Source organism: Pecten maximus, chromosome 14 (genome assembly GCF_902652985.1).
Source record: "Pecten maximus chromosome 14, xPecMax1.1, whole genome shotgun sequence".
In the NCBI taxonomy this organism is placed as follows: Eukaryota; Metazoa; Mollusca; class Bivalvia; order Pectinida; family Pectinidae; genus Pecten; species Pecten maximus.
Genome location: NC_047028.1, coordinates 21,133,358 through 21,145,864, shown reverse-complemented (window position 1 = coordinate 21,145,864; position 12,507 = coordinate 21,133,358). Strand labels below are relative to the sequence as shown.

General features: G+C 35.1%; 1 protein-coding gene across 1 annotated transcript in view; it reads left to right on the top strand.

Moving 5' to 3' along the window:
- Positions 1-12,507, top strand: part of LOC117343001 (26S proteasome non-ATPase regulatory subunit 1-like) — a 220,248-nt gene that overhangs the window by 194,744 nt on the left and 12,997 nt on the right. Inside the window, exons 23-24 of the mRNA XM_033905327.1 lie at positions 3,177-3,293; positions 7,911-8,013. Coding sequence (XP_033761218.1) covers positions 3,177-3,293; positions 7,911-8,013 — 220 coding nt within the window. The remainder of the gene's footprint in view (positions 1-3,176; positions 3,294-7,910; positions 8,014-12,507) is intronic.

Below are 12,507 nucleotides of genomic sequence, written 5' to 3'. Positions count from 1 at the left end.
GTAGCAACCGTTCAGGCTTCTCTCCTCATACGATCTCAGGAACCACAAAGACACACCCAGCAGGCACAGTCACCGTGAATGAATAATTAATCTACTTCATTTACTTTTAATTACAAGACAGCCAATTTGGGCAAATATGTGATTATTGAATGTTGCAGAAGAATTTTGCATCATTAGAAGTGCAGTGTTCATGGTCATAATATTCTTCTTTATAATGAGCTAGCAGGTTAAAAATATAATTACTTTATAAATCCTTGTTTTGAAAAATATTTCATCAGTATAATTATGCACAGATATAGTTAAATTCAACGGAGAAGTGAAAAATAAAAGAATTCAGCTATTGTAATGCTGATAAGTTTTCAACAAAGAAGTGAAAAGGTTTAATCCCATACAGAAATGGAGGTATTATGATATACGATTTGTGCTGCACTAGGCCTTGGGATCTTGGTTTTCACCATGACAAAATGTTTGAGTCAGCATATTTATGATGACCAATGATATGTCGCCTTAATTGCTTCTATATAATAGATTTTAATTCCGAAAATTTCACACAGATTTTGAAGCATTTCATCTGTTTGATCAGCACAGAAGTCTATTATGATCAGTTTTTATCGGATGTTATGCCAGACCATAGTGGCCATCTGTATTACAAGTTATCTTCTGTTGACAAGAAAGTATTTACAAAGTTGAGAGAAAGTATTTCTGATAAAATTATAAACAATGAAATACTGAATCTTTATATAGTCTGATATCATAAAGCAGCTTACACATTTTTTTTGATATGTTATTTTACACTAAATCTTTCTATATTTATAGAATATAGAAAGACTTCTTTATTTCAATGAAATTTAAGCTATGTATTCATGATTTCCTGTCTATTTCAACCTAAGCATTCTCAAGAAGTGAATTTCCATTTTGTTGTACATCATGTCCTTTTCAGAGATGATATTTCATAAATCTGGAAAATATGTATTTGGGATATTTTAGGGGATTACAAATTGTTCCATGCTTCATTGTCTGATAGGCCCACCAAAAAGTCCTAAAGCTGTTTACTCTTACATCTGGCTCAGTACTGTAGTATACATTCATAAAGATCATACCTAGAAAATATTGTTCTGTCTTGTTTTCTTACTTGACTATATATTTGTAATCTTCACAAATATCATGAATACTTGGTTTCAAAAATAACAAGAGAGGAACCATTTTGAAGGGCACCTGTACAAAACGCGCGGGAGGTCTAAATCTGAGTCTTATTTATGTAATAGGTAACTCTACAACCATAGATCTCATGACAAGCGTTGGGAGACTTCGGCATCTAGTTTGACCAAGAGTCTGATAATTGGCTAATCAAACCAAACAGTTTGTAAAACATGAGTGTTGATTGGTTGATGGAATTGCAGTTTGTTTGTAAAACACAAGTGTTAATTGATAAACACTGTTATCTGATATCTGGAGCTGTACCATACGGTTGTAGGAAGGAGGGGTGATGATAGCTCAATGGGTGGCATATCCTGTGGGAAGTTTTAATTTCATTGCAAATAATTTGGAATGAAAGGGACAGAACCAGCCACAGAAAGCCACGTCTGTATAGACAAGCATCACCAATTAAATATGTACTTTTTTGACAGCATATTAAATTATACATGAATTCTAAAACAAAAAGTCGTTCTGTATGATTAAACCCGAATTGGGTGTAACTTAATTGGGTGTACTGACAAGCTTTAGCAATGAAGCGTCTTTATTGCCAAACTTCCAAACAGATGAAACAGCTGCTTTGTGTCAGCTAGTCTCTGTTTGGCTGACCAGTTGTTGCGTAATATTTACTTTTTGTGTGTGTATTGGATATTTTTATGTTTAAAAGATTGTCTATGATGTTCGGGTATATTTTACACTGAAATTGTCAGTACTTTTTACATCAAAGATTGACTTCCGATTTGCCAAAGATTTTATGTGCTAATTTCAATGCTCAATCGAGATATTCTGTACATATCAAGCCATTTGAAAGGACTGAAAATTGGCTCAAATTTCAAAATAAAGTTATTATTTCATAACTTATCCGAATATGTCAATCATAAAGTGACACTTGGTATTTATAGCTTTGATATTGTATTTGTTTTCACTTTGATTTTCTTGAAAGGATTTTTCTCCTTTTGATTTATATCCTTTTGTTGATTTAACTGTCTTCAAATGTTACACATGACGGAGTGTCTGACAAATCAATCAAATAATTTGTGTCCTAGAGTTGTTTCCCTTTGATATGCCTGTAAAAGATGGGACGTACAAAAGATTGTATCATATTCTCACATTAAGTGGTTGTCTGGACTTAATATAATTGTCCACTCAATGTATTACATAAATATTAATGGATTGTTTTCTTCAAACATAATTAGAATGTAAATTACCATTAAACCTCAAAGTTTTTTTAGACTTTAATTTTTGGAGTTGTTGCCCTTAATGGTCCTTTAAAGTTACTTAGTTCCTGTGAAGACCAAAACGGTCATAATCAACTTTTTTTATTCAATTTCTTTGAAGCCATGATACTGTGTTTATAGTTTTACACACAGACCAACCATACTGTCCCCAGAATTGTGTTAATACTCCGATCCCAAATGGATAACTCCCCTCCCTCTAGGACTCATCAGTGACACAGATAACCAGATACTTCATGTGGACATAAACTTGGATGCTTTTTAGAGCCTTTTGCTGTAGTGGAATTTTCATTGTCAAAATGTTCCCCGTTACTATGGAAACATATCCAAATTCACCAAGTTTTGCAATTTTCCTGAGCATATCTCAAAAACCTTTCAAGACAACTTCATGAAATTTCAGATGTGCATCTCTCAATCTGCTACCCCAGACATGTCTTCAGCATTGGTGGAATTTTATCATGAATGCTGATTAATTACAGCAGGAACAACAGAATATGTAATATTTTCAACAGCTTCCTTGGTTGAAGATCTTAATGTCCCTATTTCAGTACATTTCTATCATTGAGCTACTCTGCAGTTTCTCCGAGTTATTGTGTCAATCATTCAACTGTCTTTAGCTTTGTACTTCTACAATTGAGTCACTCTAAATAGCTTACATTGAAGTCTGTATTACTTCTTGTTTTCATCGTTATGTGATTGGAATTTGCCTCTCCTGATTTTTTCTCTTTTTTTCTTTTTACATCATAGGAAGCTGTGAGCCTTTTGGAGCCGATGATAAATGATCCAGTCAATTATGTCCGCCAGGGGGCGCTCATCGCACTTGCTCTGGTAATCATCCAACAGAATGAGGTCACCTGTCCCAAGGTAAGCTTGAGTGCAACTACAGATGCTGCACACTATGAATTAGCATCAATTTGTACCGGATACGATTGTTTGACAACACGAGAATAATGTCCTATATTTCATTGCACCTTCCATCAACCTGTCCATAGTTGATTTCTGCAGGATAATTTTTGACCTTACAGTAAACTACAGTATACCATAAACTGATTATGCCATTATCTATACTAGTTGTTAAGGATTATTAGAGTTATTCCCCTTTTATATTTTGTAATATGCCTGGCACACAAAAGTCCTCGTTCCTCATTGCTGTATATTTTACTTGGTGATTAAAGGTACAACATAATATCCGACACACTGATGACAAATGACAAGAGAGATAACATGCAGAAATTCTACTTTCGTAGTTAATATTATTACATATACCTGGTGAATACAGACAATGCTTTAGAAGGTGGTTTGGTCATGTGACAAAGCTTTGTTTTACACCATTAGCTGAAATTCCTTTTTGACTGAACTCATGATTTGTTTTGTTCTGATCAAATTAACTTCTACTTCGGTAGATGGGTTGTAAATATTTTAGGGCCATTTTATGTTACAGTTACATATGTGATGTCATTATTGCATCCTCAGCAGTCGTTTTGTCTGTCATTGTTTGAACCAAATTGAATACTATCCCAGGATGATTAAGAGTGATGATGTACAGATATTTCCTGTACGTATTAAGGACAATTATCAATAATTAAAGAAATTGCTGTACATGTAGAGAATAATGTTTGGTAATAAAAGTAACAGGAACCACAGGTTAAGGAAATAACAAACTAACTATGGCCCACTAGATCTGATACCCTCATAGCCACCCTTGTGATTTTGATTTTCTCTCCTGCATTTAACCCTGTTCCTAGTGGTGCCTGTAGGTAAATTGTACTTACCTTAAAATGCTTCAGATGACTGACTGGAAATTATAAACTGTATCCAGATAAAGGAAAGAATGAATTGCCACCAATCCAGACAGTTACCTATGATAACCAACAAATAGATATTGGAAAGACCAACAATAAAAACAGTTTTTATTTCCCTTTTATTTATAGTATCATCTCAGAATAGAAACTTAGGTAGAGTTTTTAAGAACAAGACAAAGTCTTAACCTTCAGATTGGCCGTTTTGGGCCCTAGTCAGACCGATCTCCATCAATTATAGATACTGGTATCTGGTCTATTACGACTGAGAAAGGGTGTTGCCAGTTGATTAAAATGTAAATTTTGGTCTAGGAGACAGGCACAAGTAAAAAATGACTTCGCTACTGAATAATTTAAATCGGTGAAGAAATATTCCTCTTCACACAATCATCTGATTATAAGGAATCTCCATATAAAAGTCATGTTCCCGGGGAATATTTGGAGGAAGTCCAACATGTAGGCAAGTTATCAATGTTTGATATGTAAATCCTGTGTACAACATTCCGATCTCACTCAACAAAAGTGTTCAATTCCTACTACAATCCCAAAACCATGCCAACACACATTTTCACTTTTGTTGTCAGGTGAATATTGCTATGGTAAATTTGAAGAAACGTTGATTGCATATTTTCAGATTTGACTGAATTATCGGCTTTTGTTGTGGTAAATTTTATGATGATAATATAATTTATTATGTAAGTTATACCCTATAGAAGTACACTTACCCCTTTTAATGTGTAATTAAGATGTATAATGTAAATACCAGTAGAAAAAACAACAGAATTACGGCTGGTTTAATGAGGCTGTATAGTTCATCATTGTCATTTTACTAATAATAATACTGTATTAAAAAATAGATAAAAGAAAGCAAAAACATCAAGAAAGATTCCAATAAATCCACTGTCAGTGCATATAGCTAGAATTTAAGTAAAAAAAAGATAATAAATTATGAAAGTATATACTTGGTGATGGTGTTACATGTAAGGTGAAAATTCTACCCAGATGTATATAAACCTAGCCTAAAGGCCACCTCTATAATGCAATGAAAAATCTATAATGATCTTCATATAAAATGACCTGTCTATAAAGGTTACCTCTTTAATATATATCAGCGTTCGAATTTAACGCTCGCACACTCGCTAAATGCGAGCTGATTTTTCATTTTGCGAGTAGAAAATTGTGGTACTCGCATTTTTCTGCGAGTGCATATAAATCCTGGTAAAACAGACACACATAGAATCTAGTAAAACATCGACGAAAACTTTAAACAAAAACCGACACACAGACAATGCATTATTGGTGACGCTTGTACACAGCACTCGTTAGTTTCAAGCGTCTCAAAGACTACGATATACATGAATATATTGTAATGGAAAAGAAACGAGAGTTTCCGAGAAACAAAGCGTGACGTCTCGCTAGCATGGCTGACATAATCAATTTTTTTAAGTCCGCCGCTGCCGGAACATCAAATGAAAAGATCGGCGAAAATAATGAGAGCAAGGACACATGTAGAGAAAGTAGCCCAACTCCTAAGAAAAAAGTGACATGCATCCCAAGGCCAACAAAACAAACTGTCGAGAAATGGGAACTGCATATTGACCTGGAAAAAAACCTTGACGATGATCATGTGCACGTTATTGAAATTTATTGCAAAACTTGCAAAGAATATAGTCCCGACAAGTCATCATCAGTAAATATTTTGTTCTTTCTTAAAATGCTATCAGCACTTACTGTATTGTCCATTTTCTAATTTAACAAGTCAACTTCAGATATGACAAAAACAAAATGAAATTTTTTAACGAAAAAATTCGGGTTTTTTTTCCAAATCACGAATATGTTGTAAAATCATGATGGACAGGGAATAGCATTTTAATATGATAGAATTAATACTTATTTCATTATTAGTCAAACATTTTATGAGAAATCATACGTGATTAAATCAAATGAAATGACTGATTTTTTTTGATTTTTTGTTCTCTTGAAAATAAATTATAACATGTAAGTAATATATAGAATCAAAATCCTTCAATATTCATTGATCTTGAAGTTGATGATATTTGAAGGGAGTATACCCTGGCTTATATGAACAGCGAGTTAAATAAAACAAAACAAAAAAAAAAAAAAATTTGTATTTTGGCTCAAATAAAAACTTTATTTGAAGCAACTGTTCTTTTGTTTGTGGTTCTGAAAAGTAAAGATTATTTATCATAAAACATCTGTTATATTTAATGTTAACACATTATTTCAAAATTGCGAGTAAGTTTGTAATTTTGCGAGTTAAAATTTTATCCACTCGCAACAACGTGCGAGTTACTAAAAAAGTTAAATTCTACCCCTGTTAAAATGTCTATAAAGGCCGCCTATATAATACAATAACCTATCTATAAAGGTCGCCTTTATAATACAATGATCTGTCTATAAAGGCCACCTCTATAATACAATAACCTGTCTATAAAGGTCATTTCTACATTACAATGACCTGTTTATAAAAGCCACCTCTGTAAAACAATATACTGTCTATAAAGGCCACCTCTATAATACAATAACCTGTCTATAAAGGCCACCTCTATAATACAATAACCTGTCTATAAAGGCCACCTCTGTAAAACAATATACTGTCTATAAAGGTAACCTCCATCAGATCTATAAAGGCCACCTCTATAATACAATAACCTGTCTATAAAGGCCACCTCTATAATACAATTACCTGTCTAAAAAGGCTAACTCTGTAATACAATGACCTGTCTAAAAAGGCCACTTCTGTAATATGTTAACCTGTCTCTAAATGCCATCTCAATACAATACAATAGACTGTCAATTAAATCCACCTCTGTTATACAATAAACTGTCTATAAAGGCCATCTCTATACCACAATGACCTGTCTAGAAAGGCCACCTCTGAGATACAATACACGGTCTATAAATGCCATCTCTACACTACAATGACCTGTCTATAAAGGCGACCTCTGTAATACAATAAACTCTCTATAAAGGCCATCTCTATAATACAATAACCTGTCTAGAAAGGCCACCTCTGAGATACAATACACTGTCTATAAATGCCATCTCTACACTACAATGACCTGTCTATAAAGGCGACCTCTGTAATACAATACACTGTCTATAAAGGCCATCTCTATAATACAATAACCTGTCTAGAAAGGCCACCTCTGAGATACAATACACTGTCTATAAATGCCATCTCTACACTACAATGACCTGTCTAGAAAGGCCACCTCTATACTATAATAACCTGTCTTTAAAGGACATCTGTATTGATCGCCAATGCATTGCTGTTCATTATATAATGCACCTCGATATAATAAATGCCAAATTTCTCTGTTCCTTTGTGTGGTCTTTATAAACAGGTTTGACTGTACCAACTTCATTTAACCTGCATCAGCTATCCATGATAAACCCAGACAGGCCCATGGAACCTCTTTTGATCTAGTTTGTAATGTATATTACCTACATTGTGAAGTTCAATACTAAATGGGTTGATTGTGTGATATTTGTACCAAAGTGGCAGTAATAATGACTAGATTACAGACATTAAATATATGTGTTTGGTATTTTATCTTAAATGATCTGCACATACTTTCAAGAATATGTATCTGCACTTCAAAAAATGTATTTATCTCTTCGTGTTTATGATGGAACCTTTCCCATGATATATTTTCAGGTGAACAACTTCAGAACACTGTTCACTAAGATCGTCGCTGACAAGCACGATGATGTAATGGCTAAGTTCGGAGCCATCCTCGCCAAGGGCATCATGGATGCTGGTAGGTACTTACAAGGGATATCAGGCGTACGGAAGCTTTATAGATATTTCTGATTAATTAATTACTGATGCAGATGATTCGAGACCCCATTAAACAGCTTTTTAAGCACTTTTACAAATAAACGATAATACATGTATATAAGTAAAAAAAAAAAAATATTATCAGAAAAAGAGTGCTTGTCTTGTCGCAATCAGTGTTGTGTACTGAAACTCACGGTATATTTGGATAGCTGTCAACACAATGTATTTGATGATTGGACTAATGCTTGTAGGAACGAAAAAAGGATGGAAGAAAATGGAAAATGAAGTACATAATATACCTACCGTTTTATTTAAGGACATATGGCGTTACCCATGTCCGTTCTGTCCCGTTCTGTTGCAATGTAACTAGCTATTCTCAGGAACTGCTGATGCGATCCTCACCAAACTGTTTCTGGGTGTCAAGTAGCAGCGGGGGGCATTTAATTTTATGTCTTACAGACATTTTCTAATTTATTATTTATTTATTTATTTACCTATTGTTCAAAATTAAGCTAAGAAAGGCCAGGTAATAAAGTTACCATACTGAAAGAAATAAAGCTTGATGAATTCAGACGTCAATGCTGAAGTGATGTGTTCAGTATCAGAAGCCTCAACACACCAGTCTCTGACTTCACTACTTGAGTGATATATTGTTCAATGTCCAGAGCTCCAACACACCATCTCACAGTATTCTATCTAGTGTTGGAACTTTAAGTACCCAGATAAGCTCAATTTCCAAGGTATACTGGTAGTATACACAGTGTGCCCTGGTGCCTGTAGCCTCCTGGAGATGTTTCTGTATCAATATTACATATCATCTGTTTTTACTAACTTGACAACAGTTTACATTCTATGGCAGTTTGTATGAAGCAGAGAGCATGGCTATTATGGGGATGTTATTGTGTGATAGCTATGATAACCAGGTTCCCCACCTCCCCATCCTCTCTGTGATATCCGGATCCAGCCTCCTACCCACCCCCTTCTCCGAGGCAGTGGCCTCATATATATCTTTCACTTTATCAGTATATAACTTTACAATTCAATTGGATGTTTTATGTCAAATCTGTTACTTCTGACAGGAAAATGATGGGTCTTGATTATACAGAGAGAGAAAAAAAAAACAGGAAAATGATGGGTCGTGATTATACAGAGAAAAAATACCCAAAAAAACCAGGAAAATGATGGGTCATGATTATACAGAGGGGGAAAAAAAAAACCCAAAACAGGAAAATGATAGCTCATGATTATACAGAGGAAAACACACACAAAAAACCAGTAAAATGATGGGTCATGATTATACAGAGGAAAACACAAAAAAAAACCAGGAAAATGATGGGTCATGATTATACAGAGGAAAACACAAAAAAAAAACCAGGAAAATGATGGGTCATGATTATACAGAGAAAAAATACTGAGGCAGCTTAGGATAATCCAGTATTATCAGCATCTCCATCGATAGAGTAGTGAATTGTTAGACTTGAATTCACAACGGCATGTAGAAGAAAATAAAACATGTAAGGCACATTCATTTTCACTGATACTATCACCCATAACAACTGAAAAGAGTTTCAAGCATGGGATTTTTGTAAAGTTAATTTCAATCTTGTGATGTAACACGCTGACAATTTATAGCATATGTAAACGATGAATTATCTCCCTTGTGGAAAGGGTGTGGATAGGGAACTGTCAGGTCTTAATCTCAGGATAATCTTTGAGGTCTTGATGGGCCTGGTAGGTACATTAGTTTTATGTTTTTAGGATTATCTCTGTTAAGTCTGACGACCCTGGTGCAATATCCGGAAATACAGATATAGGTACAACAGTTTAGGATGATAATAATAATAATAATAATAAATAATAATATCTTTTATTTAACCAGGGTAACATATTTAGACAATGTCTAGTTTACAACATGGCCCTGCATCAAATATATTTACACAAGCATGGCATAATTTAAAATAACGATATAATATAACAATGTAATAAATATATAATTATCATCACAGCTTAAATATGATTTATAAATGAACGCTTGTATATCACACAAGTGTTGCTGAAGGACATTATTAAAGCACAAGGAGTCGAATATACATACAATGCTAATATAGCAAAAGGTAAAAATTGACAGAATATACACTAATATAGTGTGAATTAAAATGGTACAATGAAGTAGGTGATCTAAAATTAAATTTAGAAGATTGAATATTACTATACTAAAATATCTGTAGCCTGACGACCCCGATAGGTACATCAGTTTAGGATGATCTCTGTAGCCTGACGACCCTTGTAGGTACATCAGTTTAGGATGACCTCTGTAGTCTGACGACCCTGGTAGGTACATCAGTTTAGGATGATCTCTGTAGCCTGACGACCCCGGAAGGTACATCAGTTTAGGATGATCTCTGTAGCCTGACGACCCCGGTAGGTACACTAGTTTAGGATGATCTCTGTAGCCTGACGACCCCGGTAGGTACATCAGTTTAGGATGATCTCTGTAGCCTGATGACCCCGGTAGGTACATCAGTTTAGGATGACCTCTGTAGTCTGACGACCCCGGTAGGTACATCAGTTTAGGATGATCCCTGTAGTCTGACGACCCTGGTAGGTACATCAGTTTAGGATGATCCCTGTAGTCTGACGACGCGGTAGGTACATCAGTTTAGGATGATCCCTGTAGCCTGACGACCCCGGTAGGTACATCAGTTTAGGATGATCTCTGTAGCCTGACGACCCCAGTAGGTACATCAGTTTAGTATGATCTCTGTAGCCTGACGACCCCGGTAGGTACATCAGTTTAGGATGATCCCTGCAGTCTGACGACGCGGTAGGTACATCAGTTTAGGATGATCCCTGTAGTCTGACGACCCCGGTAGGTACATCAGTTTAGGATGATCTCTGTAGTCTGACGACCCCGGTAGGTACATCAGTTTAGGATGATCTCTGTAGCCTGACGACCCCGGTAGGTACATCAGTTTAGGATGATCTCTGTAGCCTGATGACCCCGGTAAGTACATCAGTTTAGGATGATCTCTGTTGTCTGACGACTCTGGTACAATATCAGGAAATACATAAGTAGGTACATATCAGTTTAAGATAATCTATAGCCAGTGTTTTTATACAAGACTGCACCTATTCACCTCCAGGGGAAACTACTCTTGTTATCAGCCTTCAAAGGCAAGACATGATGCTCGTTAGTGTGGAGTCATTTGGCAGACATGTTTCAGGTCTAAACTCTGACAGTTTTTAGACTCATTCACCATTGGTCAGTCAAATTACAGTCAATGTTTACATACGCAGCAGTTTTACTATTCACTGACGTGACTGGTATGTGTGTAGCAGCAGGTCAACATATCTCTGTAGTACGGAGGCATCAACACTATCACTGTCATTCTCATAGGGACAATCGCACAGATGATCTAGATTGTAGGAGAAAAAAGACTTCATCTGATTGGTCAACAAGATTGTTGACTTTCTTATTGGTGTATCTATTGGCCAGATTCAAAACAGATCCAACAGGAACTTTCAAATTTCTTAATGAAATGTTTTTAATGTTTTATCTGTTGGTTAGATTCAAAACCAGATCAAAATGTTTCAGACAAAATGCATGGATAACTTTTCACACTTGTTTGGCAATTTGCTACAGATTGAATTAGATGGGAGTTTTTGACATGCTGAGAATTTAAGCTTTGAGAAGGTTTGATGTAGTTTCTGCTGTGTTGCCGAGTGGTGATTTAAGTATTTTATGTGATAACACAAAGAGAGGAGCAAAAACATGTATTAAAGTTTTTTATCATCAGCAACACATCTAACATTATCATTAACGTGCCATTGTCCCATCGATACTTAGACCAGAAAACAAATCTTAAGGAGTTTGATATTGTTCTTTGAGTATCTATCATGATAGCTTGTTATAAATCTTACTCTTATGAACATAGATCTCTTCCATGTTTTCATGTGGGCGAGAAAGAATGTTTATAGCTTAATTCACTCATTCTGTAATCTGAACTGAAATATCATTGGTGTTAAGAGAGAGGATAAGATGCCACATCAGCATAAAATTTTATAAAGAATTATCCAATTGCATTTGGAGTCTACTTTGTTTCCATTAATGTGTCCTTGGGGAGATGTTGGAGAGAAATGAGCCCTTAGGGAGCTAGTTGAGAAGAATAAGTCCTATTAGTGTATCGAGACTCTTCAATAATGGCAGTCCATCTCGTACCTTACATTAAGATGATGGAAGATTTTCTTGCTCAGAAATCTAATTTATTTTTAAAAAGGATTGTATTATGTCAAAAGGTTTATTTCTGTTCATATATTTTCATTGGCTTAGACTGTTCAGACCTTAAATTGTATGACCCTTTGAGTCAGAGGTTTGTAACAAAGAAACATATCTCTTTCACCAAGAGGCTTGTGGTATTGCTGGAAAATCTCATTCATTCAGAAACTTGCATTACAGGAGTGATTTAGACTTAAA